Below are 26,466 nucleotides of genomic sequence, written 5' to 3'. Positions count from 1 at the left end.
GAGGAACGGACCATTCGATTTGACAAGAGAGTTGATTCCCCACCAAAAAACCAGCAAGGCTCAGGCAAAAAAAAAATTAGAACCTCCTCCCGTCAAATATGTAATGATTTGTTCCTTAGTGCCTTCATGATCACCACCACCACCATCATCATCAACATCATTAGTGCCTTCATAATCACCATCATCATCATTGCCTTCATATGTAATCACCATCATCATCATCAGCAGCAGCATTTTCACAAACACAATTCAAAGTCATTATCAGCCTCATTTGTGCCTTCATGATCACCACCACCACCATCATCATCATTAGTGCCTTTATAATCACAATCATCATCATTATTAGTGCCTTCGTAATCACCATCATCATTATTATCGGTGTCTTCATGATCACCATCATCATCTTTATAGGTGCCTTCATGATTACCATCATTATCAACATACTTAGTGCCTTCATGATCACCACCATCATCATCATCAGTGCCTTCATGATCACCATCATCATCTTTATAGGTGTCTTCATGATCACAATAATCTTCTTTATCGGTGCCTTCATTATCACCATCATCATCATTAGTGCCTTCATGATCACCACCACCACCATCATTATCATTAGTGCCTTCATGATCACCATCATCATCATTAGTGCCTCCATGATCACCATTATCATCTTTATCAGTGTGTTCGTGATCACTATCATCATCATCAAGAGCAGCATGCATGATAACCACCATCATTATCATCACCGCCCTGATCACCACCATTACCAACCATTCACTCACCTGCCTCTCTTCGCTGTTCTCTGGGCACCTTGTTAAGCTTCCTTTGAGCTCCATGAACTTCTTGGTGACATTATCAATCTTATTTTTTAAGTGCAGGTACTCCTCATATTCAACCTGGAAGTCCCGCTTGTACAATAACCTCTGCTCATACGTCTCAATAGGCCGATATTGTCTAGTACAAACAAAAAGGAAAAAAAAAACAGTTAGATAAAATAAACATACTCTTGCCTTTTAAAATACAATTTCTTGCACAGCTTTTATTTCATGGGATGAAAATGAAGATGTTACTTACTTTTTATAATCCATCTCAGCAGTCTTGCCTTCTCCTAAATAAAGAGTAAATAGAGAATAATTAAAAGTATGATAGTGGAGTATGTACAGCAAGAAATTGTCAGTATTCTACTTTCTTTGGTAACTCTAAAAATACTTCAATCAAATATAAGTTGTACATGGTTCAAAATAGCGGCCGGCGATAGCCGACTGTTTTCTGGTGTTTGCCGTTTTTTTTGTCTGTATCCCCTTCTCATATTTTTAGTACTGTATGCAGGCTTCTTTATCCCCACCAAAATCCACAAAGCCAGCAAAATCTAGCAGATAAAAAAAGTAATATTTAGAACCCTGTTGCACATTATTCTTTTTTTAAAATTCATTTTTTTATCACAGTATGTACTGTAGATCGAACCTTAAAGAATGTCTTCTGTGTAAAAAACAAAAACAAAACAATTTTGCTCTGTCTGGTTGATATGTACAATCAACCGACTATCAAAACAGTGACTGATATAAGAGTATAATAGGGAACTAATAAGGCCAGGCTAAACATGGCACAAAACAATATAAGCCCCAGGGGGGATACACATTTAAGCCATTTCCCCTCTACAACCTAAATGTCAAGCAGGTTCCATTGTTTATTTAAGTTAGCACTGTGTCTGCACAGTGTCATGAAATAAAAAAAGGGTTGTCATGTCAACTTGTAAAGGTGGGCTCTTACCATTTTTAGTGGAAGAAACAGGCTTTTTATCCCTGAAGTTGACTGCCTTGTTTTCGTCTTTGACTTGCTCCTTTGTACTTGGTGATGTATCGTAATGTCTCTTGGTGTTATTTACACTGTGCGCCTCAGGATTCTCTTTTGATACATTATTGTTAGTGTTTACCACATGTGCTATGCGCTGCTTCTTATTGGCTGGTGATGCATACGAGATCGAAGATGACTGCCTTTTATTTCCCTGTACAAACAGAATAAGTTAAGAAACTGCACACTAGACTGTGCAAAGCCATCTGCAGGCAGTGCTAATAGTATTACTTGCAGTGCTTGCAAAATGCTTTGAAGATGTCATTCAAGAGTGCAGAAGTTCAAATCTCAGCTCTGCTTTATGCAGGCTTAAATTATTATGCTTGATCTACTATACCATGTTTACTCTTTTATAGCAATCAACAGTCTACTTGGTCTACTATCATGTTCAGACAGTTTTCTCTAGTTACAGTAGGTGGAAAAGGACAGCTTTGGTCAGAACTTACTAGTGCAGGTGGTTCTTGCTTTTTTGATGGACTTGTTTTGGCCGAAGAAGGCTGACTACTGCTTTCACCTTCCGTAGGTTTTAATTTTCTGATAATTCATAAAACAAAAAAATATTGTTTCCAGGCTATTACTGAAAAATAATAGGACTAAGCCCTCCTTCTAGAGTCCTTACTCGATTTTCTACATTTTCAAGACATTGCCAAGAAATGCAAAATCTTTTGGATTCTTTAAAAATCAGGTGACCTCACCTTTGGACTACTTTCCTTTCTTCATCTGTATAACAAGGCCATGTATCCTGGATCATAAGATACAGGTGATTACAACTATTGCATGATATAACAGGACCGTAGCCAGGATTTTGAGTGGGGTGGTTCGTTTTTCCATTTCAGCGGACCAAATTTCCGGTATACCCTTCTCCTCGCCTTATTACATTAGGTAATCAATCTTGTATTTAAAATTTTAAAGTGCTTTTAACATATATTGATAATAATAAAGATAATTATTATAAAAAATATTTTTATAGTCATATAGTCAGCACGGTAATCTCCAGCAAAACATTATATATTTTTGTTTGTTCTGAGCGGACCTTCAAGCCGGGTGGGGGGTTCGTCCGAACCCCCTGAACCACCCTGGCTACAGGCCTGTATAACTTGCCAACCTCTTAAACCCTTATTAAAGGGATTATAAGACCTTCTTAGAATAATCTGAATATTGGAAGATTATTGAACAAAATAGTTCTCTAGCCCTACCTGAACCTCTGCATATATGTGCTTCATCAATGTGTACTGGTTGTTACTTATTGTTGCGACCTTGTGATAAAAAATGGGGTAAATTTTAAAGGCAATACCAAATATGTACAAGCAAATGACTATATTCACAATTTTCAAACAAGAATAACCATTTTACCTGTTGCAATAGATTTGTTAAAGTATTTTTATCTTTGAGTATAACACCATCTACAACACAAGCAAAAATATTTCTGGTTAAAATATACAGAAAATTATGAGAAATATGTTTGGCATACAATCACACTTATACGTACAAATCACATTTCATGATTAAGTACAACTCACCCTTTCTAAGTCGTAATATAAGTTCTGGCTTCTTGTAGGGTCTGATGGCCAGGAGATGAAGAACTCTTTCCCGCAAAGATTTACTTGCTCCATTCGATAGTTTAGGCTGATTCTGCATACTACGTTTCATGTTCATTATTAAATTGGTACGTTTGTTTGGGGGCCTTTTCTTTCCACCTATGAAAGGTTAACTGTTTTAGTTCCACAGCTTATAATAATAATAATAATAATAATAATAATAATAATAATAATAATAATAATAATAATAATAATATATGTTTATTTCTGCACCATTGCAGCTATCATGGCTGAATTACAAGTGAGAGGTCGTCACACAGAAACTAACAATAGCGCACAGTCACAAAATCTCTAAACCTACAAGTTTTAGCTTGCGGTCCTATTATTTTCTCATTTCCTGATCTCAAATTATATCCATGTTGGACAGTTGTCATGTTATTAACCACAGATTTTAAGGGTTCAACAGTTTTAGCTCTTGCCATAAATTTCCGACATGCTTCATCCCTTCTCTCAGACAAAAATTGGAGAGACGTTGAGGCAAGGGCACTACTATAGCTCGTATATTGGTGCCTTAGAATGATTTTTAAAGCTCTTTTCTGTATAGACTCCAGGTGCTCAGATAGGTATTCCGGTAGAGCAGCCCACACCGGCGACGCATACTCGAGTACAGACCTTATGAGCGCGCAATAAATAGTACACAAATCATGTACTGATAAGCCAGCCTTTTTGAGAAGTCTTAACGCGTACAGGCGCTTATTTGCCTTACTGAACACGTGTTCTACATGATTATTCCAAGACAGGTCATGACTAATGAAAACTCCAAGAAACTTGTAGCAGGTAACCCTTTTGATAGTTGAGCCCATTAAATTGAGTGCACATGTGGGAGATGGTTGATATTTTAGGAAATTAATTACTAGCTCCCTACACTTGCTAGGATTTAATCGCATGCCGCGTTGTGTTGCAAACCCACAGATTTCATTAGCGATAAAAGGAAGGTAACTAGGCGAGCATCTAGGACCTGTATAACTCTTCGCTGAGAGAGGGATGCGTACCAGATCAGCTGAAGGAATCAATCATCCGCCCTATCCCTAAGTGTTCTCCACCCAAGAAACCACAGGATGACTTAAGGCCCATAACGTTAACAAAGGAAAATCCACCACTCAAGCATTAATTCATTGTCTGCATACTATACTTGAGTCTTTAGACAGAGGCGAGAATTATATTCGTATATTCATACAAAGGTATTTATTTATTTATTTACTTATTTATTTTTTATTCATTTATTTATTTATACATTGACTTGATTAAACAGCTTATAAATGTACTAACCTTTGTTTGGGGTTTTTATTAACTTGCTCCTGCAAAATACAACAGGATAGTCAGACAGAAAGGTGAAGAATGTGGCGATGTAAACTGGCTTGAAGGTATGACTTCACAACCACAAGTGGTACCTGATTTCTTTCCTCTCCTCCTCGGCCTCCTTCATACGGTCTCGAGTCATAGTGTAACTATCGTCAGTGGCACAGATATTAATCTTGTGTGTAATGCTGCCGAGTGACTGTAAGGTAGTCCCCCGGCCTGGCTGATGGAGACAGTCCAAGCAGCCATGTCCAAGAGACTGCAGGGTAGAGCAACCAAACTGGAATTGGCGTGCATCGCCTGTGCTGGATTTCTTGATGGGTATACTAATAGTCTGTAATAGAAGGAAGATATTTCAAATTACTGATGATGAAGCATTGTTTGTTTGTTTGCATTAACTTCAAGAAAGCTAAAAAAATTGAAATAAATTCTATGACAGAAGCATTTATCCTTTAAATGTAAATTTTCCCAAGCTATTGTATTTCTTATTGCTTTGAATATTTGCAAAATGTGTCAGAACATTATTCAAATGCTTGATTATCTATACAAAAAAAAGACAATTATGTTTATGGAGGGGTTCCCCAAAAGGATTAAATTGTACTGGGGAAGGGGGTGAGAGGTTTAAAAAATGTTTAAAGTACAATTTGTGTATATGTCCATATCATTACAAACAAACAAAGCACGGGAAAATAATATTTCATCCACTAAAAAGTTTGTTTACAAATTACAAATTTTACTCCACTCAACATTGACACACAGACAGAACAAAGGAGATCCATGTAGTTTGCTAAACCAGCTAGCATATTGTGATCTGTAGTGCAATTGTGACTTACGTAATTGCTAATCTTGTGGGAAAATTATGATATAACAAAATTCATACACATAAAAATAATGTCGTCTATCAACCGAGACGACATTGTGTGATAAGTCGAAAGTCTAGGATGGGGAAAGAATTCCGTCATTTCGTTTATATTTGATATTATATCGCAGAACAGGAGGCTTACTAAGTTTATTACAGCGATTCACTCAGTAACTGTGATTTATGTATAACCGTAGATAATATGTTCCGATTTTTGCGAGGGTAAGAGTTGACCTTTAACAAAATCATGCGCTTGAAATGTTACCAGCAATTCAATGGATTCGCGAATAAACACACACGTTGGTTCTACACCATAAAAATAGCATGCTTGGAAATATAGGCCTTATCATATAGCCGAATAAAGGTATTAACCCAAACAGACCCTTTGATATTTCTTTCGAAACCAAGAGATTCCAGACATTCGATATTGATTAAATTTCTCAGTTCTGACGGAGACATATTTTTTTCTTCGCTAAAGAAACCATAGCGATAGGAGAATTCTAATATCTGAGAAAGAAAGAAAAAAGAAAATCAAGAAAAAATTAAAAATTATAACGAATACAACTATGAAGTGATCAACGTGTATTTTTCCCCTTTTCTGAGAAACCACGGACTTGAAATTTCATGTTATGTAGTAAGAATGAAAAAAAAATGACAAGAAATGGAATATGTTGTTTTAACAACCTTAAAACTCCTTCAAATAATAACAAAAGAAGAAGACCAGACACCAAACCTACCCCATCCTGCCCTGTGAATCTAATACTCGGCTTTGCCTGTGTGCTTCCCTGTGAAGGAATAAAAGAAATGAGGCATCATTTTCGACACAACTTGACAAGGACAGGAAATTTTCGCACCGAATTCTCGTGAAAGTTATAAGGTCTACCTTGGAACTTTGGTACTCTTGGAGCGCCTTAAGACAAGAGTCGGTTAATTTGACGTGTACTATGAGTTTGTCTTGGTTAGAGTGGGATTCTGAGAGCAGTTTGTAGTCGGTTTTCGGCTGTAAAACAATAGCCATTGCTTCATGTTGTCTCTTCTAACCCCACTGAACGTCGAAACCACACACAACATCCGCTTAGTACACGGCGCATGCGCCGAGAACACATACACCTAATATGGAAGTCGAAAAGAATACACCACCAGGTGCCAAAACGAGTCTGCACACACGTGCGCTCATGCCGGAAGATAAATTTACAAGTAAGACCCAGGCGTTCCATGCTTACCCCTGACCTTTCTGATACACAAACTGCTAGAACAATGCTAGACTGCACAAACATGCTGGCATAACTAGCTTCGTTCCATTACCCTGTTGAATGTTTCGACACCCGTACCAAAAGATTGAGCAAGAGGTATCTATATAACCCATCCACATTCCCCGTGAGCATAAGGTCAGTGGATTTCTGTTTACATAAGTATGTGTGCTTGCAATCATATGATAAACAATTTCTGTACTTTATATCATTACCAGTAGTATTAATGAAATCATTTGATATGCTCTCATTGTGCTGACTGCCCTGTAATTGAGGTTTAACCTGCAATAGGGTTAATAAACGGATTTTTTTAGTATTATTATTGCAGGCATATCTCAGTAGAGACTGCCATTGTTATTGTTTTATTTATTTGCTTGTAAACAAATTCACAGTTTCATCACATGAACACGCTTATTGGTAGCGAGGTAAAATCAGTTGTCCCTGGAATTTTCAATATCGATCAAGATTTGTAATTTTCACTACAGTCACTATTGATCGCGCGAATGTATACGCTAAAACTTTTTGGCGCCAAATAAACAAATTACTCCTGTAATTTGAGTCCATCCGTTGAAGCGTTTATATTTATCACACTCCATGCTCTTCCCAGATTTTGATGTCCTCTCAAAATAAATACAATGCTTGCAAGGGTTGTATCCTAAACTTTTCCCCTGCTAGGCGATGGACGAACGAAGCTCGAGACTCTGGTACCCACGGTAGGGGTGACCTCCCTGTGTGATGACAGTCTCGAAAACTTGCAACCTCATCCCCAGAGTGTCTTTTGGGTAATTTTCAATAGAGCGTTTAATGAAAATTACCCAGAAGACCATAGGGACGGGGTTGGAAAACTTGGGAGTTTTTCCTTTGCGCTACGTTTATTTTCGCGCTATTTGCATTGCAAATACTAAATTAGCCTATCTGTAGGCTTTGATAGTTTTTCCGGCACGAAAACCCCGAAAACACGGAGTTCGCATATCACGGACGCCATCTTTGATGCGCTGCGCAGGGGGAGGGGGAGGAAAATTGCGTGAGTAATCCAAGATGGCGGCCGTGAGGGCTGCTCACGCAAATTGAAGTTAGGGGAATAATCTTTGGTAAGGATCCGCCCCAACCGTCTTCAGTACCCTGTGTACATAAAGTCCTCTGTACCCTTCCCCAATTAGTCTGCTTAGCAGCCTCTCTTAGTGTCACACAGAAGGCATGCGTGACAGCTCTAAGTGTCACACAGAAGGCGTGCGTGACAGCTCTAAGTGTCACACAGAAGGCGTGCGTGACAGCTCTTAGTGTCACACAGAAGGCGTGCGTGACAGCTCTAAGTGTCACACAGAAGGCGTGCGTGACAGCTCTAAGTGTCACACAGAAGGCGTGCGTGACAGCTGTTATTGTCGAGCAAAAGGCGTGCGTGACAGCTCTAAGTGTCACACAGAAGGCGTGCGTGACAGCTCTAAGTGTCACACAGAAGGCGTGCGTGACAGCTCTAAGTGTCACACAGAAGGCGTGCGTGACAGCTCTAAGTGTCACACAGAAGGCGTGCGTGACAGCTGTTATTGTCGAGCAAAAGGCGTGCCTGACACGAAGAGCGCTAATAATAAAGCTTCTAGTTTCCAGGGTATCACCTCTGTCGTTCTTTTTAGTAAAAGCTCGGATCAGTTGAAAATAAAATATATAATAAAGCACTTTCACTTCTAATTCTTTTGAAACAGAAAACAATGCCATCTTCGCCAGAAGAATCAGATACTGAGGCCATAAAACGCTTTGCTGTCTATGACGATGTATTCCTTAAAATTGCTTCCTTCGGTCGCTGCCAGAAGCTGCTGTTCTTTTGTTGTGGAATTCTGAATATCACTCTTGGGACCCAGTTTGGTCTGCTAGTGTTTGCCATGGGCACACCCTCTTTCAGTTGCACCACAAGTAATGCGACTTGCCCTGTGCGTAAGTGCTGTGAGAACTGTACAAGTTACGAGTTCAGCAAAGAACAGTTTACCTCAGTTGCGACAGAGGTAAGTGTGCTTCTTGTAATCTCAGACCAATAACAGGGTCGTAGCAGGAGGTGTAGCCTGCTTGTAGGCGGTACTCGGTTATCATCGCGGAAATCCCTCTCCGTTCGATGATCGGGCGCCGGTACTCGGTTATCATCGCGGGAAACCCTCTCCGTTCGATGATCGGGCGCCATATTTTATTCTAAGCCGCATGGTTCCTGGGGGCGAGCGCAAAAACCGACGCAGGGTAGGGGGGAAAGAAGAGGGAAGGGGTTTTTTCCCCTCTTCCCTCTCCTTTCCCCCCTGGCCTGCGTCCGTTTTTGCGCTCGCCCCCAGGAACCGTGCGGCGCCCCAAGGAACCGTGCGGCTTAGAATACAATATGGCGCCCGATCATCGAACGTAGAGGGTTTTCCGCGATGATAACCGAGTACCGCCTGCAAGCAGGCTACAGGAGGTGGGGCATTGGGAGCACGTGCCCCCAACACCCCTCCCCCATATGTTCAAAGAGGCGTGGCACGACGCCCTTTATTTTTTCTTAATGTTTCTGCATCTTGTCCCAACTCGAATATGTCGAGGCCTGCTAAAGCTCTGAATTAAGGCTTATGCTATGGTCGTAATAAATTGATGTTTAATGGAGATATTAGCACAACCAATAGCTAAACAAATAGATAATTTTTCGTGCGTCTGTCCTGTGCTAATCCACTGTGCAGAGCCATATTGTGTATCTCTTGCTTACTGAACGCTGCGTGCCATCATCATCATCAGCATAATTATCATCATCATCATTACATCATTATTATTATTATTTTTATTTTAGTGGAATCTAATTTGTGATCGTGCCCATATTGCTGCATCCCTCCAGTCCTGTTTTTTCTCTGGTATGGCAGTCGGCTCGCTACTGGGTGGTCTGATTTCGGACGCTTTCGGACGGCGATTGTGTATGTTTCTCAGTTGTGGAATTTTGGTGAGTGAAATAATGTATCTAATATTCATCTAGTAGTGAGTAACGATTTTGCTCTAACCACGAAAGATATACAAAAAACAGATGCAGATAATGATTTATTTAGATTGGCTCATTGCTACATCATGATTGACATTTCTTTTATCTTTGAACTGGTTTTTGCTTTCAGGTGATATCAGGAGTAGCCGCTTCTTTTGCTGACTGCCTGTCCCTGCTTGGTCTACTTCGTTTCTGCATCGGCTTCTCCCTCGCCTCCTTCATGCTATCTTCTTATATCTACATGATCGAGCTGATCGGTCCACAGTATCGGACCATGGGCGGGCAGATTAGTCACGTGTTCTACTCCCCAGGCTACTGTCTGACGGCCCTGATAGGGTACTTTGTAAGGGACTGGCGCTACTTGAATATGACGTGCTGTCTTCTACCCGCGTTTTTCTTCCTGACTTGGAAGTAAGTATAAGTGATTCTAAAAGCAGAAGAAATGAGACTTGCAATCTCCGGCTGAATATTATTACTTGTCACATTACCAGAGAATCTTGCTTTCCTTCGTGGTGTCCGTAACTAAGAGGACTGGAGGTGGGGGGAGGGGAGGGGGCACTATACTGGTGTCTTGATACTGGTGTCCTTAACCAAGAGGCCTGGCTACTCAGGGGCAACTAAGTTCCCAGGTGCTTATTCAGAAGTTGCTTGGGGAGGGGGGGGGGGGGGGGGGGTTGCGCAGTCATAGGTATCACAGCATATGAAGAAAACGTTGTCGTTTTGAGGGACTGGTACCTCTTAGTTTCTTTTCAGATACTTTCTCCATTGGCCAAAGATGGTCACAGTCACTGTTTTAGTCTTCTGATTACAAGTCATAATGTTTACGAAGTACCTGCGGTACGGCAACGTTCAAAATGACAAAAACCATGCAGTTTTTCCAAATAAGGAATATATTAGTTTTCTTATATGGAAGTGACCGCGTTTGGCAAAAACGACAATTTTGGGCTAAATTTTCTTGATATGAGGAAAAAGGACCTGTAATAAGAAATTACCTTCTTTTTGTTAGCACCTTGCTTGGACTCACATTGACACACGTGGCACAAAAATTTATGTCTGGCCCACAAAGTGGCTATTAGATTTTAATGCTCTTACTACCCGTGACTCTGTTACTGACAGCGATGAGTTCAAACCTCAACTATTTTCCATGCTTGAGTCTCCCAGGAATCTTCCCTGCCTTGTTCGATCTAAAATTCATAAAGAAAAAGGTAACTGTGAAGGAAGGTCTACAAAAAGAAAAATTGGTTGAGAAGTAACTAAAGCTTTGAAGCGTTGCTAGAGACATCCATTCAACCAAGCCCTCCTTATTGCTTAAAGAATGTCGATCAACAACTCTTTTTATTTTCAAGAAAACTTCAAAGTAGCCACCAACGACCGAAGTTTAATACTTAAAAAACGATATTTTATTCATCTCAGTCACTTGCTGGAATAAGCCGATGGTAATTGGTTCTTTGAGTGAGTCAGTATTGTGCTGAAGCGTGTAATGGCGGCTTGATTGGCCTTCCTTAATATACTTTTCATTGCAGAGTTTTCCCCGAGTCTGCGAGATGGCTCATTGCCAATAACAGGTTGGATGAGGCACTTCAGGTCCTTTCTCGTTATGGGTCTCGGTCAGGATCTGACTCTGTTGACCTTGCGGCACTGAAAGAGGTCATCAAAGACATCCGGCGGGATCAAATAGAACGGGAGCAGCATGCTAAACGAACTTCGGTCCTCGACCTCCTGAGGACCCGCAAACTGCGCAAAAGGACTCTGATCTTGGCCTTTAATTGGTAATTTCATGGTCGATGTCCGTTTGTCCGTCGCCTCGTCTGTTCGTCCGTCTTTTAGTATGTCTGTCTGTCTCCCTTATAAAGCTCTCATTGCCGTATAGGTTCGCCGTGTCGGTTTATTAGTCGGCATTGTTGTGTATATAATTGCCCTTGTTATGTAGGTTTATATGGTCGGTGTTTTTGTCTTTGGTTGTCCTTGATATGTAGGTTTTGATATGTAGGTTTGTAGTGTTTTACCGGTGGCATTGTTGTCCTAAGTGTCATATGGTCGGAATTGTTGTATATTATTGTCCTTGTTCTGTAGGTTTGTCGTGGCTCTCGTCCACTTTGGTTTCTATCTGTACGTGACAAGCCTCGCAGGGAATGTGTATGTCAACTTCGTCATCATGAACAGCATCTACATTCCACACCTTTTCTTCTGCTGGTTCCTGATGCACAGGTAGCAAGGTTTGGTTATACTTTAAAAACGCTAAACAAGCAGTAACGTTAACCAAGCAGTACATCCTAACTTGACATTTTAATTTCATTTCTACAGATACGGTAGGCGTTTCCCTTACAGCTCCTATATGTTATCGGCAGGAGCGGCAAGCCTTCTCATCCTTGCTGTCTTTAAAGGTAAGCACTTGCTTACAGGGAGAGGGTGTACCAAAGGTAGGTCATAACGTGAAGTGGGGGGCGAGTGGTGTACCAAGGGTAGGTAATACATTACAATACAAGAATCCTTGTTTATCGAGGGTAGCATATTAACCGAATTCACAGTTTTCTAACATATGGCCCTCGTAAGCATTGTAAGCACTGTCACTGGGGGTGGTCACTGCCAGAGAGTTTATTGCGTTTCCAGTGGCTCTTTAACGTCTCTTCGGTTCAGGTTAGTGTAGTACCACTTGAAAAGACGGGACCTCCGTTTTATTGTCCTTATTTGAGAAGACTGGAAACACCGGAGAAACCTTCAACTCACTTGTGACACAAATTCGAATCAAGGCAGGAACTTGGAAAAAATGCCCAGTTTGGGCCAGGATTCGAACCTGGGCCACAGTGGTGAGAGGCCTACGCGCTAACACACTAGGCCACCCGTGCTTCCACGAGAAGGGGGATGTACCAAAGGTAGCTGCTTATTGGAAGTTAGGAGGGGTACCAAAGGTAACTGCTTATGGGAAGTCAGGAGGGGTTACCAAAAGAAGGTGCTTATAGGAAGGGGGATTACCCATGTTAGGTGCTTCCGGGAAGGGAGGGATACCAAAGGTAGATGCTTACGGGTAGAGGGTGCCAAAGGTAGGTCACTTATTGTTGAAGCGTATTCTTCTGAGCATGAAACATAAAACACACACTTCTAGATAATCCAAAGAAAACTAAGCTGACCATAAGGTAAAATTTTTAAACTGTTCAATAACCCAAATTTTGTAAAGCAAGGTTAACAGGTTAATAAATGATTTCAAAACCCTTGTTTCTTTGTCCTAGCCTATCCTGTTGGTGCGACGGTTCTGGCGATCATCGGCAAGACTCTGATCACCACAGAATTCTCCAACATCTATCTGTTCACCTCGGAACTCTACCCAACAATACTAAGGTAACGAAACGCTACCCAACAATACTAAGGTAACGAAACGCTACACTAAGGTAACGAAACTTTACCTTACAATACTAACTAAGGTAACGAAACTCTCTCTTAAGATACTAAGGTAACGAAACTCTACCTTACAATAATAAGGCAACGAAAATCTACCCAACAATAATAAGGTAACGAAACTCTACCTTACAATACTAAGGTAACGAAATTCTACCCAGCAATTCAAAGGTAACGAAACTCTACCTTATAATCCTAAGTTAACGAACTCTACCTTATAATAATAAGGTAACGAAACTCTACCTTACAATACTAAGGTAACGAAAATCTACCCAACAATAATAAGGTAACGAAACTCTACCTTACAATACTAAGGTAACGAAATTCTACCCAGCAATTCAAAGGTAACGAAACTCTACCTTATAATCCTAAGTTAACGAACTCTACCTTATAATACTAAGGTAACGAAACTCTACCTTACAATACTAAGGTAACACAAACTTTACCTTATAATATTAAGATAACGAAACTCTACCCAACATTAATAAGGTAACGAAACTCCTTCTTAAAATACTAGGGTAACAAAACTCTCCTTATAATACTAAGGTAACGAAAGTCTACCCAGCAATTCTAAGGTAACGAAACTCTTTCTTACAATACTAAGGTAACAAAACTCTACTCTACAATACTCAGTAACGAAACTCTACCTTACATTATACTAAGGTAACGAAACTCACCATAAATTACTAAGGTAACGAAACTCTGCCTTATAATACTAAGGTAACGAAACACACCATAAAGTACTAAGGTACCAAAACTCTGCCTTATAATACTAAGGTAACGAAACTCTGCCTTATAATACTCAGGTAACGAAACTCTACCTTATAATACTAAGGTAACGAAACTCTGCCTTATAATACTAAGGTAACGAAACTCTGCCTTATAATACTAAGGTGACGAAACTCTGCCTTATAATACTAAGGTAACGAAACTCTGCCTTATAATACTAAGGTAACGAAACTCTTGAGTAATAGGGGACTTGCGCTAAGAGATCACGTGACTGTTTGGGTGGCAAACTAGCGCGCGCTCAGCCTTTTAACAGCAAAATACCAGCAAAAGAAAAACAACTTATTCAGCGCTTACAAATTTTTTTCTTTAGAAAGGGTTATATTTCATTTAAAGATTTTATTTCTTCGTCGTTCTTTGGTGTGACGGGCGCAGTCATTTCTGTTTATTTTGTTTTATCATTTTGTTTTGAATTTGCCACCCAAACGTCACGTGATCTCTTAGTGCCCTTTTGTATGGTTTGACTGAAACGATTTCATCTCGATTGCATGTCCATGTCCTCCTTAAATTTCGGTCGGGCAATAAGGAAGGTAATTTTTTTTTTTTTTTTTTTTTTTTTTTTTTTGGAAAATCGGGAAGTAGATAGTCTGCTCAGGAGTGTCACGCACGTCTAGCCTTCCCCACAAGCTTGTGCGTGACACTAAAAACGGCTGCTAAGTAGACTAGGAAGTAGAGGGAAGACGGCCAAAACAGAAGTCGACGTTTTAACACCGTTTTACTTACAATACTTACTTACTTACAATACTGAAACCGTCACAAGGATTGTTTTACACGGTTTTTTCAGCAGGTTCGGATATAGAATTTACTGCTTTAAAAACATAACAAAATAAGGTGTAATCAAACGATTACTACTCAGACTCCAAGTGCGTCCAAGAGTCCAAGATTTTTAACTCGAAGACTATCCTTGTTGCATAGCTTCAATCAAACTGAGAGTTTGTGAAGTTCCAGCCCTCATGACCTTATGGCCGTGCCCATATTTCATGTACTCCATCGGTGCCCATTTATGTTCTCCTGTGGACACCGATGAGATGTGTGTACGGTCATACGGTCATGTTCTCCTGATGTCCATTGATGAAAAATCCATCTATGATAGGAATACCGGGATAGGCGCCGGCTCGATGAGCGCTCGTCTGGGTGGAATCCTCGCACCCTACATCGTCATGACGGTTAGTGTCGGTACAATGATGTCGGTGAATGATGTCGGTACAATGATCTCGGTGAATGATGTCGGTGAATGATGTCGGTACAATGATGTCGGTGAATGATGTCGGTACAATGATGTCGGTGAATAATGTCGGTGAATGATGTCGGTACAATGATGTCGGTACAATGATGTCGGTGAATGATGTCGGTACAATGATGTCGGTGAATAATGTTGGCACAATGATGTGGTACAAAAATGTCAAACCTCGCTCGGGTCATGTCAGATGTCTGTTCAACAATGTTACATCTCCTAAATAGTGCTAGCTTCGTTTATAAGTGATAGCCTATAGCCTCTATAACCCTTTGTTTTGTTTTCTTTGTAGTCCCAGCTTCCCGGAGTCAGTCTTACTCTTCCCGTCACCATATTTGGAGTGAGCGCGGTGATTGCTGGGATATTGTCGCTATGGTTACCGGAGACTCGGTACATCACGCTACCGCAGACCATCGAAGAAGTGGAGACGGTCAAGGAAGATTACAGTCTTCCTTGCCGCGCGCGACACAGGATACCCGACGAACCTGTTATGATAGAGCTTGAAAAGGGTGAAAGCATGATTACAAACACTGCGCTTTGAGGGCAAAAAGCACATGCAAGTAAATATATCTAGTATAATCACTGATATAGATTAAAAGAGGACTTTAGGATATAGCTTTGGATACTGTTTGGCCTTATCAAAAACTATAAAACCGCGGTACGGACGGGGTTTGCCCTAGTGGTCCAGACAATTTGCAATGTCGGACCGCAAAAAGGACAAGCCGCTCCATGTAGAGCATCGATAAAAAGGGGGGCGTTTCAGCCCTAGTTATCTCAAGATCATGTTGTAAGTCCGGGGGTAGGGTGGGGGCGACTCTCGTCTCCAGGAAAGTATACGGGTGTGATCTTTTAGGGTATAATATTTCGAGCAACTGCTATTCCTTATGGGGTGTTTAACGGTTTTTCCGATTCTGCTATCTCTTAGGGTTAAAAATTCCTTCTATCACACCCAATTTGCTGTTGTCTTCCTAGCAAAGTACCAATGCGGCCATTTCCATCAGGTGCCTTGCGGTCTTAAAATTACACGTTCAAAAAGTGTTCTCTTTTTTAATTCGCTTTAAATGATCCTCCCCCCCGATGTATTTGTAAAAAGATGACGTTTCTTTTTATTTTTTATTTTACAGAAGTCCTACCCTCTTTATGCATCCGTGCGGGGGATATATAGCATTTGTGCATTTGATCTTATCAACAAACCAAATACACGAACATAGCGGCGACTTCGGAATTTTATGCTCCCGCTCAGTTCCGAGTCATTCAGAGCATACATTTCCATCGGCTAATCTAAACGAGTAACTAAGATATTTTCAAACAAATATTGTCAAAAACTTATCAGACTTTATTCGTAGATTGATATTTTATAGTTTTCTTGCAAATAAACCGGGTTATATTTTTCATGATAAACATACTAAGGAGTGGTTGATCGCAATTCTTTAGAGTTGTCAGTAAAACAGTACGCTTGTTCGAGGATCTGGAATTGGATATTTTCAATGTACATCATTGGTTTTTGATAACATAAGTCAAACCTTTTAGAAATTAAAACCAATAATCTTGATGATATTATATTTATCATCAATGGTGTCTTTTTCATCTCAAATAAAAATCTTTATATCTCCTTAAGAGGGACGTCACTGCTCTCATGGAAGCTTTGCGCTCCAAATATCATATTTGTTTTGTATGTGTTGGATAAACCTGCGTGACCAAGCCATGTATGAGGGAGGCAACTCCAAGCCCCGCAGAAAGGGAGAGGGGTTGACATTCCCAAGATATGCAGAAATAGAGCGGGTTGGACATCACCAAGATATGTAGGCAGGAAGGGTGGGGGATATCACATCCCCAAGAAATGGTGGGAGGGGTGAGGGCGGGGGGCTGCAGCCCAGGCTATTAATTTAGCGTGCTTTTAACTGCAGCTTTCCATTGCTTCTCGTGTTTCGAATTACGTAATTTTGTGTAGAGAGTTCCTAGCAGCATCCAGCATACACTAGGTCCAGTACTCATACGATCAATGACCCCACTAGGACAAAGAATAAGATCGAAAGACTCGGCATCTGTGATGTCAGGCAAGTGACATGATCCTCGGAACAAGCCTGAGATCCTTATAGACTGCTTCTCCACAATAACAACCTCCGATACTTCCACGCTTGTCTCTGGTTTACCCTTAAGTGACTGCGGTCGCATCGCGCTAATTCCCGCAAAAGAGTCATTCCCTCCGTTACTAAGCCTTCGATGTTTGAATTCCAGGTTTGCTGTAAGATTGTGTTTGCTGTTCTTATCGGCCGTTCTGAGTTCTGTACACCCTATAGCAGTGTTTTGTCGTTGCCCGTTCTGACTCACTGGCCCCGGTTTGTTTCTGACGGTTACTAGTAAGTAGTAGCGACTGTTAAATCTTGTTCTCTCGGAGGTGCAGAATTTAGGTACTAAGTGTACTTTGACCTGGGTATTAAGTGGGAGAATAGAGTCTGGAACCAATGCTGGAATCGACTCTGTTGCTGGCTCACTTTTAGACCCATTGATACCCATATCCACTTACCGCATACACGGATGGCGATCAACCCATAAACACACAGCCAAGACTGAATCGAGTGCTCGAAAATCCTGATCAGGGTGCGATCCAGACGTCGATAATGGCCCTATACTTTATCGTTGTTATTTCCTTTGTATGCCGACTGCCAATATGCGCCTGGTCTCGTTTGACCTGTAAGCTTACGGCTTACGAGAGTCACAAAGATGATTGACCTTTTATACCTGCGATCACTTATCAAATAAAAGTATCATATCCCCTAGAAACCATTATCTTCGCTCTTGTGTTAACCAAAACAAGCTTTATAGCTCTCGCTTATTATTCATACGCGCGTATTTATAATATCCGAATCTTCTGTTGTTCTCGAAAAATGTGATAATCTGTATGACACCTCGGTCTTCGTGATTCGCTACGCATAATTACTGAAGTGACTAAGTTTGCTAAGCAACCTGAAAAGCTATAAAAAATGCACATAAGATATTCAAAATTTTGATTAACATCAATTATTGTGCCTCCTCACCGTAGGTCGAGTTGCTAGAGTCTATTTATGTAATTTTTTTAGTTCAATTTCTAGAAGACATCTGTCTATTATGATTATGATTATGATTATGATTACGACTATTATTATTATTATTATTATCATCATTATTATTAATATTTTTATCGTTATTATTACTATTATAATTTTTATTATTATTATTTTTATTATTATTATTATTATTATTATTATTATTATTATTATTATTATTATTATTATTATTATTATTATTATTATTAAGAGGTATTCATGATTCTAGAGGTATTATTTTGGCGTCCTTAAATTTGGCTCATATATCTGTAGAGCAATATCTGGGGTTCCTGTGTACATTTCCCCCAGTTCCTCCCCGTCGGCCAAGATGGCGGCCGCTAGACAGCTTCGTGCGACCGGCCTTGTTATCTTTCGCCGATTGCAAAGAACTTCCCCTCCTGAATATCTTCTGCTTCAAACCTCGTATGGCCGGCACCACTGGACACCACCAAAAGGACATGTGGACCCCGGGGAAAGCGATATGGATACTGCCCTGCGTGAGACTGAAGAGGAGGCCGGATACACATCTAGCGATTTGGATGTGATTCCCGTGAAGAGAGAGTTGATGTACAATGTCAAGGGACGCCCCAAGACTGTGATTTACTGGCTTGCAGAGCTCAAAGATTACAACAAAGGAGTAAAGCTATCATCTGAGCATCAGGATTTTCGGTGGCTCGGAATTGAAGATGCATGCAAGCTTTTGCACGATACTACAGCGATAGCGCTGCGGGAACTTGATGAAGAATTGCACAAACAACAATAATAGTTATCATTTGATGTGCGTCGGTCTTTTGCGATATTATCCTACAACTTCTGACTGTATCACCATTTCTCTACGAATTGCTTTGACTTGTATGCATGTCCAATCAAGCAAAAGTAGGCCCGTAGCCAGAACCACTCCACTCGAGCAACCTAAGAAAAAATGGTCCACTAAATGGTTAAACAAGCCCCTCCCCTCTCAAAATCCTGTCCATAGCTAGAAAACTTTGTGCTGGGCGGCAATCCTCAGATCTTTAATTGCTTCGGGGGCAAATGCTATTTTTTCAAATGACTTCTTAAAAGTCCTGTTGTTGCTAATTTTGTAAATTAGATTTAGAATTTTAATTCAGATTTTTAAACGAAGCATAAGGTATAAGCCAATGAAAGTTCATGGTTTGCCTCTGGCCCTGCACCAAAAAATGCTCATCCTTTCATTGAGAATATGATAAAGTTTAAAACTGTATTCCCAGCTGGGTGCTTATATCAATTGGATTGACATGAGAAAATACAATTAATTTTATAGCCCGTAGCCAGAACCACTCCACCCGAGCAACCTAAGAGAAAATGGTCCACTAAATGGTTAAACAAGCCCCCTCCCCTCTTAAAATCCTGGCCATAGCTAGAAAACTTTGTGCTGGGCGGCAATCCTCAGATTTTTATTTTAATTGCTTTGGGGGCAAATGCTATTTTTTCAAATGACTTTTTAAAATTCCTGTTGTTGCTAATTTTGTAGATTAGATTTAGAATTTTAATTCAGATTTTTAAACAAAGCATATAGTATAAGCCGATGAAAGTTCATGGTTTGCCTCTGGCCCTGCACCAAAAAAGGCTCATCCTTTTTATTGAGAATATGATAAAGTTTAAAACTGTATTCCCAGCTGGGTACTTATATCAATTGGATTGACATGAGAAAATACAATTAATTTTATAGTTACTTACAACTTACTTACAACTGCAGTGAAATTTTTTTTAAAGTGCTACATCTAAATCTTCTCAACCTTCCAATTCCTGTAAAATTTTTATACTGATCCAACGGTTACCGCTTGTGCATATCTGCATATCATTGCAGGGGCGTGTCTTGACAATAACGAAGGGTGGGGGGGTAGTAATTAACTGTTCGCGGATCAGTATCTTTTCCGAATTACGCTCTATGGCTTCGAAGCTTTTAATCGAGGCCCTGTGCCCATTCTGTTTAATTTACTGTAGTTTAAGCACAGGGCCTCGATTTGAAGCTTTTCTTTGAGAGCAGTCCAGCATAATTCGAAAATGGGCTATTAATTTCCAATTGGCATCTTCTGGTATTAGTTTACTAGATCTATCCAGAAACGGTTTTTTTCCAATTACACACATAAAATCGCCTTCTTAACTACCAAAAAATGGGTCGACCTGAGTCGAACCCATCTCTTCTCGTGTTCCTCTGGACACGTGCCGTGACATTCCGTTCGTCCAATGGTTCATTGGTGACGGTGACGGGGGCGCTTATTTGATGCTAGACTTAAGAAAAGCATTTACTTGAGAAAATCTGCTAGAGGGTGATAAAGTTTCACGCGCTAGCTAACACCGCAATCACCTCATTATTAAGGTCGGAATACAGGCGCGTTCCCAGGATTGGCCGAGGGGGGTGCGCAGTCATATGAATTATATGGAAAAAGCATAGTATTTAAAGATTCCTTAGTAAGAAATGATGACCCACTTTTTGGCCGCCAAGGGGCCCCTTGGAAATTCCCCCGGAGGAGGAGGGGGGTGAGCGCGCAGCCTGCGAAGCCTGGGAATTTAACAAAGAAGATATGGCGTCTGTCTCCCAGCCATACGCCAGTGCTGAAAAGCGCGATACTAGTCCAGTACCGCGCGGTTAGACCAGCCTTTTTGTTTTGAAATGGCGGCGTTTTACCTGCGAACTGTCACATTTTGGCGAATGCTAAGAAAACTAGACCAAACTTAAGGCTAAAATTTTCTTTATGACTCCATCATTATCAAACAAGTCTGTTATCTTTTGTGAAGTATGGTTTTAATGCTGTCCAGCGACTGAAGTCAGTCTTCCGTACCTTTACTCAAACGATTCAACACTACAATTGTGCTTGTTTGCGCCAGAGCACGCGCATGCGCATACGTTATTCAGCACTGTCCAGCCATACTCAATACAATACGATGCCCTGCTATTTAGTTATGTTCTTGCTTGGATATTTCAAAGATCTCCAAACCCTAAGACTAACTAATTCCAAATTGGATTGGACAAATTTGTTTAACAGTGAAAATAGTAAAATATAGGAAAAGTTGAAAAATGTTTATTATTAAAAATGCATAAATGGTGAGATGGGATTCCTATCTATTTATTATTAATCAAGTAATTTCTCGCATAATCCTTGGGCCAGCTGTTTAAGACATGGGAATATTTCCTTGTAATACATGTGTAGAAAAACTGGAGTTTATCAAAGACCTTTGGATTTAAAACCTCCAACTCTTGAAATTGTGTATAGGTTCAACTAACGAGTGGTTAAAATTCTATAGATAGATTCTACAGCCGTCTTAATTTGATAGACAGCCATCATGCATTGTGCTTGACTAACGTAACCCCCCGTGGTTCATGGGTAACGAAAACCTGGTTGAATCCTGGTTTTTGAAAACCATATGACTATTTACAGGCACATGAACAAGAATGCTGCATTTTTCTTATTGTGGCTCTGTTTTTATTTTCGCTTACATCCTCATTCATTTATAAGTAGAAGGATTGCAAGTAAAATCCGAAACGTTGACATTTCTCGACTGTTTGTTTGTTTGGCTGTTTTTCTTCTACTTATACATACTTCTGCAGTTTTTCACGTTTTTGTCAATCCTCATTTATTTGATATCCATAAAGCACTGTGGGCTACGACACCTAAAAAGGTGTACACCACCTAATGGAAAACGGATTAGAAATCTTGGGATTTTTCAAGATTTCGTCACAATGAAGGCTTTCTGGAAGCTCCTCGAATATTTTGGTTGCAAAGCGATGCATTTTGGCGCAAGTACAATAATAATAATAATAATCAATTATTAACAACAAATCTGAATAACTAACTAAGGTATTGAGAGTTATTTTGATAGGAAAGTATTCATTTTAAGAAGTCTCTCATAATGGCACTTCTCCTGTTTTTGAGCACCGTTCTCTTGTGGGGAATCTATCTTCCCCATTCTTCCTCAGGGCAGAACGTCCAATACTCGGAGCCCAACACGGCTTTACTGGACTCAGCGTACAAGACCATTGACGTATCGAACCTCGGAGAATGCAACCTCAAATGCGACGAAGATCAGAAATGTCTCAGCGTCAACTACTGGAGGGTGAAAAAGAAGTGTGACTTGAATAACGCGACGAAGGTCATGTATCCAAAACGAATGAAGAAAGACAGGACTGCCATCTACGCCAACATCCGAGGGGGTAAGTTTCTTAAGATTGGCTTATTATTAGACTGAAATACCCTTTGTAATTATGTCACTTCACTATTGAAAGAGATTATAAGGGTTTTATAAAATAGATTTATCAAAAAGGCTGATTTCAAGACATGTAAGACACCTGGCTTCTAGGCTTGTCACCTACTAATTTTGCTCAATCTCTGAATTTTCGTATTCTCTCTGTGTCGCGTGTATAATAATTCTCCTCCTGTTCGTTGTGTCCCTCCTCTTCGTTGTCGCATTTATACTCGCTCATCAAACCACCTATTTGTTGTCGCATTTATACTCCCTCATCATACCACCTATACGTTGTCGCACTTATACTCGGTCATCATACCTCCTCTTCGTTGTTTTACTTATACTCACTCATCATACCTCCTGTTCGTTGTTGTACTTATACTCACTCATCATACCTCCTCCTAGTTGTCGCACTTATACTCGGTCATCATACCTCCTCTTCGTTGTTTTACTTATACTCACTCATCATACCTCCTGTTCGTTGTTGTACTTATACTCACTCATCATACCTCCTCCTAGTTGTTTTACTTATACTCGCTCATCATACCTCCTCTTCGTTGTTTTACTTATACTCACTAATCATACCTCCTCTTCGTTGTTTTACTTATACTCGCTCATCATAGCTCCTCTTCGTTGTTTTACTTATACTCACTCATCATACCTCCTCTTCGTTGTCGCACTTATACTCGGTCATCATACCTCCTCTTCGTTGTTTTACTTATACTCACTAATCATACCTCCTCTTCGTTGTTTTACTTATACTCGCTCATTATACCTCCTCTTCGTTGTTTTACTTATACTCGCTCATCATATCTCCTCTTCGTTGTTTTACTTATACTCGCTCATTATACCTCCTCTTCGTTGTCGCACTTGTACTCACTCATCATACCTCCTCTTCGTTGTTTTACTTATATTCGCTCATCATACCTCCTCCTCGTTGTTGTACTTATACTCCGTCATCATACCTCCTCTTCGTTGTTTTACTTATATATACTCACTCATCATAACTCTTCTTCGTTGTCGCACTTATACTCGCTCATCATACCTCCTCTTCGTTGTTTTACTTATACTTCCTCATCATACCTCCTCTTCGTTGTTTTACTTATATATACTCACTCATCATAACTCTTCTTCGTTGTCGCACTTATACTCGGTCATCATACCTCCTCTTCGTTGTTTTACTTATACTTCCTCATCATACCTCCTCTTCGTTGTTTTACTTATATATACTCACTCATCATAACTCTTCTTCGTTGTCGCACTTGTACTCGGTCATCATACCTCCTCTTCGTTGACGCACTTGTACTCGGTCATCATACCTCCTCTTCGTTGTTTTACTTATACTCACTCATCATACCTCCTCTTCGTTGTTGTACTTACACTCGCTCATCATACCCCCTCTTCGTTGTTTTACTTATACTCACTCATCATACTTCCTCTTCGTTGTCGCACTTACACTCGCTCATCATACCTCCTCTTGGTTGTCGCACTGATACTCGCTCATCATACCTCCTCTTCGTTGTTTTACTTATACTCACTCATCATACCTGCTCTTCTTTGTCGCACTTATACTCGCTCATCATACCTCCACTTCGTTGTCGCACTTATATTCGCTGATCATGCCTCCTCTTCGTTGTCGTACTTATACTCTCTCTCATCATACCTCCTCTTCGTTGCTGCACTTATACTCCGTCATCATACCTCCTCTTCGTTGACGCACTTATACTTGCTCAGCATACCTCCTCTTCGTTGTTTTACTTATACTAGCTCAGCATACCTCCTCTTCGTTGTTTTACTTATACTCACTCATCATACCTCCTGTTCGTTGTTGTACTTATACTCACTCATCATACCTCCTCTTCGTTGTCGCACTTATACTCGCTCATCATACCTCCTCTTCGTTGTTTTACTTATACTCGCTCATCATACCTCCTCTTCGTTGTTTTACTTATACTCCCTCATCCTACCTCCTGTTCGTTGTTTTACTTATACTCACTCATCATACCTCCTCTTCGTTGTCGCACTTATACTCGCTCATCATACCTCCTCTTCGTTGTTTTACTTATACTCGCTCATCATACCTCCTCTTCGTTGTTTTACTTATACTCGCTCATCATACCTCCTCTTTGTTGTTTTACTTATACTTACTCATCATACCTCCTCTTCGTTGTTGTACTTATACTCACTCATCATACCTCCTCTTCGTTGTTTTACTTATACTCACTCATCATACCTCCTCCTGGTTGTTTTACTTGTACTCGCTCATCATACCTCCTTTTCGTTGTTTTACTTATACTCACTCATCATACCTCCTTTTCGTTGTTTTACTTATACTCACTCATCATACCTCCTCTTCGTTGTCGCACTTGTACTCGCTCATAATAATAATAATAATAATAATAATAATAATAATAATAATAATAATAATAATAATAATAATAATAATAATAATAATGGTTTATTAGCATTCCAACATGAGAGGCTCTTCTATGCTAATGAAACTAACTAACAATATAATAAATAATATACTATAAACTTGAAATTTTAAAATATAAATATACAAGAAACATACATGTTCCTATTTAGCATTAAGTGTGGTTACTCTGGTCCTGGCTCTATTGCTGAAGTAGAGCTTAGCGCTCCGCTTAAACATTGTGAAATCTCGAGCCTCTCTCGTTGCAGTTGGTAACATGTTAAACATTTGAGAGGCATTATACGAGAAAGTACCAGGTGTGTGGGCCGTGCTAAGTTTAAATTCACTGCTGGACCTTAAAGTTCTGCCAGGTACATATTGTTGAAGCCGAAGATGTGCCGGCCAATTAGTAAAATGTACAGCCTTGAAAGCTAGTTTAGCTACCTCCTCTTCGTTGTCGCACTTGTACTCGCTCATCATATCAGCTCTTTGTTGTCGTACTTATACTCGCCCATCATACCTCCTTTTCGTTGTTTTACTTATACTCACTCATCAAACCACCTATTCGTTGTCGCATTTATACTCCCTCATCATACCTCCTCTTCGTTGTCGCACTTGTACTCGCTCATCATACCTCCTCTTCGTTGTCGCACTTATACTCACTCATCATACCTCCTCTTCCTTGTTTTACTTATACTCACTCATCATACCTCCTCTTCCTTGTTTTACTTATACTCACTCATCATACCTCCTCTTCCTTGTTTTACTTATACTCACTCATCATACCTCCTCTTCGTTGTTGTACTTATACTCACTCATCATACCTCCTCTTCGTTGTCGCACTTATACTCGGTCATCATACCTCCTCTTCGTTGTCGCACTTGTACTCACTCATCATACCTCCTCTTCGTTGTCGCACTTATACTCACTCATCATACCTCTTTTTCGTTGTCGCACTTATACTCACTCAACATACCTCCTCTTCGTTAGTAGTACGGTAGGTATGGAATTAGCCCCCTTTTTGCGCTGGAATACATTATCTTCCGTTCAGTTCCGACGGCCGTCCCATCTATTCTATCCGACGGCCGTCGTACGACCGCTATACTATTCCGACGGCCGACGACACGACAGCCATTGATTGATATTATGTTTCTCAGAACCCCCATCCATTACGACGAGTACCCCACATTCCCTTACTCCATACATACAGTGGGCCAGAGAAGACAACAATATGTGAAGTTCAGACGTGTCTAGATGCTTTCAAACACCAAAAAAGGGACACTAGGGGCGTGGCTGTCCCCCCCCCTTCCAAGTTATTGCTTCTGTTACGTTCCTCCCCCATATTTTGGAGGCCTGCTACAACTCTGATTATCCATTTCGAATCGCAGAAATAGACTTCCCGGAATGCGCCTCTTACACAACATTGTCTGATGCAAGCCGCAACGTTAACTCGCCACAGACCACAACACTCTGCGACAGCGGGCTGTTGAAAAAGTGGTACCGCTTTGAAGGCG

The 26,466-nt window shown here is 40.4% G+C and overlaps 4 protein-coding genes across 6 annotated transcripts in view; 2 read left to right on the top strand and 2 right to left on the bottom strand.

Annotated features, from left to right (window-relative positions):
• LOC5502056 (RNA polymerase II elongation factor ELL2) overlaps positions 1–6,676 on the bottom strand; it is a 36,400-nt gene extending 29,724 nt beyond the window's left edge. Inside the window, exons 1-13 of one of the 2 annotated variants that reach the window (XM_048727670.1) lie at positions 6,491–6,563; positions 6,345–6,392; positions 5,990–6,114; positions 4,841–5,082; positions 4,719–4,747; positions 3,372–3,548; positions 3,205–3,254; positions 3,048–3,107; positions 2,547–2,593; positions 2,298–2,385; positions 1,771–2,005; positions 1,075–1,108; positions 783–954 (exon numbers count right to left, since the gene is read on the bottom strand). In XM_048727670.1, coding sequence (XP_048583627.1) covers positions 783–954; positions 1,075–1,108; positions 1,771–2,005; positions 2,298–2,385; positions 2,547–2,593; positions 3,048–3,107; positions 3,205–3,254; positions 3,372–3,548; positions 4,719–4,747; positions 4,841–5,082; positions 5,990–6,028 — 1,173 coding nt within the window. In that variant the 5' untranslated portion in view covers positions 6,029–6,114; positions 6,345–6,392; positions 6,491–6,563. Of the gene's footprint in view, positions 1–782; positions 955–1,074; positions 1,109–1,770; positions 2,006–2,297; positions 2,386–2,546; positions 2,594–3,047; positions 3,108–3,204; positions 3,255–3,371; positions 3,549–4,718; positions 4,748–4,840; positions 5,083–5,989; positions 6,115–6,344; positions 6,393–6,490 lie in introns of both variants that reach the window. The other variant, XM_048727669.1, reaches the window with a different exon arrangement.
• Positions 6,677–6,830: 154 nt separating this feature from the next.
• On the top strand, positions 6,831–16,864 carry LOC5502057 (organic cation transporter protein). 2 transcript variants are annotated; one of them, XM_032370339.2, is made up of 11 exons: positions 6,831–6,995; positions 8,558–8,854; positions 9,652–9,798; positions 9,965–10,245; positions 11,358–11,603; positions 11,908–12,042; positions 12,139–12,218; positions 13,062–13,170; positions 15,107–15,179; positions 15,540–15,807; positions 16,372–16,864. In XM_032370339.2, exons 2-10 carry the CDS (start codon positions 8,564–8,566, stop codon positions 15,786–15,788), a joined length of 1,611 nt encoding a protein of 536 aa, XP_032226230.2. In that variant the 5' UTR covers positions 6,831–6,995; positions 8,558–8,563; the 3' UTR covers positions 15,789–15,807; positions 16,372–16,864. The 2 variants fall into 2 exon arrangements, with proteins under 2 accessions (XP_032226230.2, XP_032226229.2); XM_032370338.2 differs by having other exon boundaries at positions 6,832–6,995; positions 15,540–16,864.
• A 209-nt stretch (positions 16,865–17,073) lies between these two features.
• LOC116609539 lies at positions 17,074–17,854 on the bottom strand. The gene has a single exon (XM_032370340.2). The coding sequence runs from the start codon at positions 17,762–17,764 to the stop codon at positions 17,129–17,131; it is 636 nt and encodes a 211-aa protein (XP_032226231.2). The 5' UTR covers positions 17,765–17,854; the 3' UTR covers positions 17,074–17,128.
• A 775-nt stretch (positions 17,855–18,629) lies between these two features.
• On the top strand, positions 18,630–19,555 carry LOC5502066 (bis(5'-nucleosyl)-tetraphosphatase [asymmetrical]). Its single transcript, XM_001623230.3, has one exon. It carries the CDS (start codon positions 18,662–18,664, stop codon positions 19,094–19,096), a length of 435 nt encoding a protein of 144 aa, XP_001623280.2. The 5' UTR covers positions 18,630–18,661; the 3' UTR covers positions 19,097–19,555.
• The last annotated feature ends 6,911 nt before the right edge of the window (positions 19,556–26,466 follow it).

The sequence above is a fragment of the Nematostella vectensis genome, chromosome 5 (genome assembly GCF_932526225.1).
Source record: "Nematostella vectensis chromosome 5, jaNemVect1.1, whole genome shotgun sequence".
NCBI classification, from domain to species: domain Eukaryota; kingdom Metazoa; phylum Cnidaria; class Anthozoa; order Actiniaria; family Edwardsiidae; genus Nematostella; species Nematostella vectensis.
The sequence above is the reverse complement of the archived record's forward strand: the minus strand, read 5'-3'. Positions and strand labels throughout refer to the sequence as shown.

What these genes read in the sequence shown, in the direction of transcription:
- LOC5502057 (XM_032370339.2), top strand. Translation starts at nt 8,564, where the DNA reads ATGCCATCTTCGCCAGAAGAATCAGATACTGAGGCCATAAAACGCTTT. An exon ending in TTTTTCTTCCTGACTTGGAA is followed by an intron (nt 10,246 to 11,357) that starts GTAAGTATAAGT and finishes TTTTCATTGCAG; the next exon opens with AGTTTTCCCCGAGTCTGCGA. An exon ending in TGCTGGTTCCTGATGCACAG is followed by an intron (nt 12,043 to 12,138) that starts GTAGCAAGGTTT and finishes TCATTTCTACAG; the next exon opens with ATACGGTAGGCGTTTCCCTT.
- LOC116609539 (XM_032370340.2), bottom strand. Translation starts at nt 17,764, where the DNA reads ATGGGTATCAATGGGTCTAAAAGTGAGCCAGCAACAGAGTCGATTCCA.
- LOC5502066 (XM_001623230.3), top strand. Translation starts at nt 18,662, where the DNA reads ATGGCGGCCGCTAGACAGCTTCGTGCGACCGGCCTTGTTATCTTTCGC.